A 6000-nucleotide genomic window follows, 5' to 3' on the forward strand; every position below is an offset into this window, starting at 1 on the left:
AAAGAATCTATGAGGAAAGAAAGTAATTTCATCCTGACCTTCAACAGGTTAAACATTAGAACTACATCCTGAAGTTGTTTACAGTCACTGCAGATATTCTGTTCACTTAGGAAAAAAATTTATTACCCCTGAAACCAACAACATCATCATTAGTCTGCTGCTGCCAGGACTGCAGGGGATAAGGACACTTTCCAAATCATTTTTTTTTAATTGTTAGTAATTTTCTTCTTAATTATGGTTCTAACATCCACTCTGAAAATGGAGAGATTGACTGCATTTCCTAAGGGCTATATATTCCAGGCTATTTAAATAAGCATTTACTTCTCACTCTGAAACGAGTGAGAATGCGTTTTTAAATTCATTCACAGCAGCAGTCTCTACGTCATTGTTGAAAATGGAATTGCTAGGTTTCAAGCTTCAGCAAGTGTATTGAGCAAAAATAGGGAGGGCTGAATTATATTAGGCACTGGGAAGGAGAGACAATATCTACCTTTGAGAAGCTCAGACGTAGGTAAGATATGAAGCATTCAGGCAAGAATTACCAGATGTCATATAAGCAAATGCTTGCTACTTTGCAAGAAAATGTGTGCAAAAAATACCAGGAAACTGTTCTGTTATAGTTTGGGATGTAATAGTAATTGCTGTGTAGTCATTAGGAGTGAGAGATACAGAGACCCCTCTCTAACCCAGAAATAAAAGCCATAATAGTGTATTTCATTAATCACCTGTATGGTGTGATTATAATTTCATAGCTGGTCAAAACCCAATGAATAAAAATATAAACTGTCTTTCTTCAACCACAGCTGAGTGAAGGGAAGCAAATATGGTGTACATGTAAACCCCCACCCCCAAAGAGAGTTATAGCATTGTTAAAGAACCAATTCACACATCTTTACTTACACTTGTTGCCACCAGGTGGGAGACCACGGCTCATTTCCTGGAAATTAAACCATTTCAGAAAGGAAGGAAATAGGTTTGGTTCACAGACTGTTATCCAAGTAGGCATTCAGAAAGAAAACATGCGCCCCCTTTTCTCAGTCCCTACCCTCATGCTTGTCATAGATTTGCAACCAGCAGGTTCTGAAACCCCCAAAGAGAGCAGACCACACACTGGAAGATGTTGGGTTTTTTACTGCAGTATTGGTCGGCAAAGTTATCTGGGAGAAATCTGTAGTCACATTCAAACCCTTTGTTTTGCTCATTTTATCCTTTGACTTATCAGGCTAGTTTCATGCTACTGGTACTGACTGTGTCTTACCACGTGGGATTTCATTGTACGATGAGAGCTATATTTAGTTTTGAGCTCTAAGATTCTGTGTGTGCGTGTGTGCGTGTACACACACACACACACACACACACACACACACACACACGTATGTCATTCCCTAAGCTTGCCTCAAGGAGGCAGTGTCTGAGAATAATGCAACCCTAGCTAAGATGGCAACCTGTTTGCCTTGAATGTTAAGATGCAAGTCAGCTGGCTATGGGTGCTATTTGCCTGAGGAGAATGCAGCAGAGAATGGTCCTATCACTGAAGATCAGATGTTCTCATCTGCATCAGAGAGCAATAGCATAGCAACACCTAAAGTGTTGGAGAAGGGCTCCTCCCAGGAATTTTAGCATTTACCCAGATCTTTGCATCCTTCAAAACCCTCTAGGGTTCATTTATATGGCCCTTTTGAAGCCCACTCTGCAAGATAAGTGACTGAACAAAAGACCAGCTCTACTTGGCAAAATGAAACTGGGGGAGGTGGTCCTGGTCCCCTGCCAGGGCTGCCAAGTGCCCGTGGGTCAGTTGGCCAGCACGCCTGAATGGATACTATGTAGAGGAAGCTAACCTGCTTCCCCTTACCTTGATCCTCCTTATCTGTCTGGCAATAGAAATTTTCTTGTCAAGCTGCTGGGAGATGCTTTCCCACTGTCACAGGGCTCATCTCTGGAGCTCCGGACCTCCAGTCAGTCTTCCAGAGGCCAAAGAGGCCATACATTCACTGACTATCCTGGTAATTAAGCCCTCAGGTATCAGTTTCTCAGTCACGTTCGTGGAATGTCACTTAAGAAGGCCACAAGTTAGGTGGTCCTTATTGGTCTCCCTCTCACCAGCTTTATGCAAACTCTTCCAAAAAGACAAGAGCAAGCACCTGGTTAGGGTGACCTCCCAGGTCTAGTTGCCCCGCCCCTTCTTGAGATCACTGAAGGGAAGGGCTGCTCTGATGCCAGAAGGGTGTGTGTGTGTGTGTGTGTGTGTGTGTGTGTGTGTGTGTGCGTGGAGATCCACCCTTTGGTGAGAGCGGGGTTGTTGGATTAATATATATATATTAGTTCCCTACAGTTCTATTTTATTTCTTTTGAAACCTCTGCACCCTTTTTTCCCTGTGAAACTTTTCCCTTTAGAGTTCCTCTTTCTCAGTCGTTTATCATTTCAGTTATTTTGCAAATTCAAGCCTCCCTAGTCATAACTCAGGAAGCAACCAGCCCTTCCATTTCCATTTAGAGATGCCAACCCCTACCCCCTTCCCCTACATTCTACAAGTGTACAGTCCAGAACAGAAGGATTCTGAGCTGTGTCCCTATGCCCTGCTAAGCAGCAGGATGGATGGGCATCATTGGTGTGATGTGTTGTTTCTGTGTTTTGTTGTTTTTCTCTGGGGGGAAGCTAAATGAAGGTGTATGTATGCATTATTATGATTTTCACAATCTTGTGGAACAAAGTTTAGGAAAAACGAAGAGTAGGGGGAGCACAGAGAAAGTAAGAAAGACTCCTTCTGAAGAGCATACTGGGTTTCGGGGTTTCAGGGTCCAACGCAAGGACTGAAAACCTTCTTCCTCCTCCCTCCCCCGTGGGCGGGTGCCCGAGGATTCTCCACTGGTCTTCTTCCAGCTAAGTGCAACGTTTAAGAAGTCGTCTCTGAAGACTGGAAGAGATGAGGGTTCCCATTCACATGCTCTCAAATACCAACTCATTTTCGTGTATCTAAACTGGGGCTCCTGTACCATTCCAATTGGCACCCGTGCGGGATGCCAGTTGACCGTTTGTGACGCGGCCCATCACTGTATCACCGTGTTTGCACCTACCTGCCGGGAATCCTGCAGACAGATGGAATGGTGGCTTCGACATACGCATGCTCTCCCCCTCCTCCCCTGTGAACCCTGCCCTTCCCCTGCAGTGCGCGTGGGCGCCGCCCAACCCCTCATCCCCACGCGGAGTACCAGCACCCAGCAGCCAACTGAGGCTCCGGGCCCCTCCCTGGAGCGTTGCCAGCTGTGCCCCAGCTGAGGAACCCCTCCCCAGTGGCAGGGAGGGGGCCAAGCAGACGCTGCTGTTCCGCAGCTTGGGCCTCTGCGGCAGTGACCGCGGCTAAGAGGTGTATCCCACCGTCCACCCCCTCCCCAATCCCGTCCCTGTGTACCTTGGGCCAGCCCCTAACACCTCTCTAGGTCTCTTGCGCTCCCTGGGCTTCCTCTTCTTTTTCAAGATATAGGCGCTCACCGCACTGTCACTTCTCCTCATGAGGAAAACTGCTCCGACTCCCAACCGGTGCTATCACCCCCGTTTCTAGCCCCAAACAGCCCACTCTCACTTCCACATGTTGCTTCCCGCCTCCCAACCGCTTCCCACTCCCCTGGGCTCCCCCATCCCCGCATCTTTCCCAGCATCTTTGCTAGTCGGTGGCAACCAAATGGGATGCTAAGGGTGCCCAGAGTCTCGCAAGCTGGATAGCCATCCGGCCTCGCCTGGGTTCTTTCCCTCCCGCCCCAGGGGATCTTTTTCTTACCTTTATATTGGACAACGGCACTGGCACTAGCGTTCGCGGCGATGGCGAGGTCCTTAGACCTTTCTCTGGAGCGACCACCGGACACTGCAATAGATGTGGTGCTGGGCTCGGCTCCGGACAGGACACTTGAGCCGGCTCAGGGCAGGACTCTGTGGCTGGTTCTGTGGCTGGTTCTGGGGCCGGCTCGGGGGCCGGTCCTACGGCTGGTACTGGGATCGGCTCAGGGGCCGAATCTGTGGCTGGTTCTGGGGCCGGCTCGGGGGCTGGTTCCGTGGCTGGTTCTGAGATCGCTTGTGTGTCTAGTTCTGGGGCTGGTTCTGGGATCGCCTCCGGACCGGGTTCTGGAGCAGGCTCTGGACAGAACTGCGGTGCCGGTGCCGGCGAAGGCGCGTGGAGCAGCTGAGGAGCTCGCGCCGGCGGTGACGGCGGCGGCTTCGGTGGTGGCCACGGCGGCGGCGGCTCTGGAGACTCCGCGGGCTGCTCGCCAACCTGAGGCGGGGCAGTGCCCTGGGCCGCGGCAACTCCGCGGTCCATGGCCGCACACCGCCTCAGGTCCGGGCAGCGGGGGACCCTGAATTCGGAGGGCTAAAGTACCCTCGGGCGCCCCGCCCACCCCAGTTTGACAACCCCTTCCAGGGTGCCAAACTTTCCCCCGCCCCGCTCCATGGCTGGCTCCGCTCTGAGGTCTAACCCGGGGGCGCTCGGCGTCTCCCAGTGCTGGAACACGCCCCTCGGTGAGCGCACACCTCTTCGTAAGCAGCCACGGGCCCGATGGGCGGGAAGCAGAGGGGCTTGCGAACGCGGACTGGACAGAGCGCTTGATGACCTCCTAGCGACGCGCGGGGTGGGGGGGGACAAAAAGGGGAGGGGGAGTGGGGAGGCGTTGGGGGGGGGAGTGTTTGAAGCCCGGCCGCGTTTAACCCTTTAGTGACGCGAATGCAAAAAAAAAAAAAAAAAAAAAGCTAGAGGCGAACTTGAGGGTCTTTGCAATCCCCCTAACCACTCAGTGTGAGCTGCTGCTCAGAACAGCTTCCATCCTGTGTCTGCTCTCTCACCTCAGCAGCAGGTGATCCTAGCCTCGGACCAACCTCTTGCCCCTCATCTCCAAGCCTCTGTGGGCAAGTAATCCTTTTTTCTAACCCGGGAAAAGAAATTAAGCGGCGCGGGGTTGGGGGTGTTGCATGTGTGTGTGTGTGTGTGTGTGTGTGTGTGTGTGCTCAATCCTTTGGATTGAAGTAAAATTTGTCCCCCGCCGCAGTTTTTGCATTTCTGAGCTTTGCCAGATCCGAGAGGTTTGCCGTTGGGTCCAGGGTTTGGGGGTGCTTCGGGAAAGGTGTATGGTGAGGGTGGGCGGCAGCCCTGGCTTTCCGCAGCCTGCTGATGTAGCCCAGAGAGCCAGGCAAGAGTGCCCGGGTAGCGGCGGCTGTGTTGCGCGCTCCGGAGCTGAGGTTGCGCGGGTCTCCGCAGCGATCCGGGCGTCTGTCTGGCTCGCCTTCGCCATGGGAGACTGCCTTTTGCCTTTAGCTGGACTTCCCAGGCATCACGAAGACTTTTTACTGAACTCCTTAATGTGTGTGTGTGTGTGTGTGTGTGTGTGTGTGTGTGTGTGTGTGTGTGTTGGGCTAGGGAAATTCACTGCAACACCCACACCTTTTTCACCTCCTGATACCTCGGAAGCACTCTGACATTAGGGATGGAAGATTCTCTTGCGAAGAGAACGGCCGGTCCCTGCCGCAACACCCTTCCCACCACATCGGGAGACTTCAGCAGCTCTCTCATTGACATATATACACTACCAAATGTTAGTCATGTACACGTTCACATACATACAAACCATCACTTCAGTCGGACCTAGACTTTAGATGCCAATATACTGCAAAATTTCAATTAAAAATTGAGAAAACCACCCGTTGAGCCACTGCTGTGTGGGGGTGGGGGACGGAGCACCTATAAACCTAATTTGAAATATGACAAGTGAATTTATCTCCGACACATATAATGCTGCAGTTGTGGATGACAGGCTTCCTTGTGCAGCCCCTCCTTTCACCCTGTCCTCTCAGACCATATCCTACTCTAATCCCTCTTCTTCTGCCAAATGACAGTGACCCACCTGGAATTTTCTAGAACCTGCAGCATTTTTCTGTTCCCTACACCACATCCCAGCAGTAGATAACACCGTTGAAGACAGTCTCACCTAGCCCCCTCCAAAGATCATAATCTCTGA

The 6000-nt window shown here is 51.3% G+C and overlaps 1 protein-coding gene across 1 annotated transcript in view; it reads right to left on the minus strand.

Moving 5' to 3' along the window:
- The window catches only part of DGKK (diacylglycerol kinase kappa), a 159769-nt gene extending 155459 nt beyond the window's left edge, over positions 1 to 4310 (minus strand). The window contains exon 1 of the mRNA XM_065901241.1: positions 3777 to 4310. Within this exon, the coding sequence (XP_065757313.1) occupies positions 3777 to 4310 (534 nt within the window). The remainder of the gene's footprint in view (positions 1 to 3776) is intronic.
- Positions 4311 to 6000: the final 1690 nt, after the last annotated feature.

Source organism: Phocoena phocoena, chromosome X, assembly GCF_963924675.1.
Source record: "Phocoena phocoena chromosome X, mPhoPho1.1, whole genome shotgun sequence".
NCBI classification, from domain to species: Eukaryota; Metazoa; Chordata; class Mammalia; order Artiodactyla; family Phocoenidae; genus Phocoena; species Phocoena phocoena.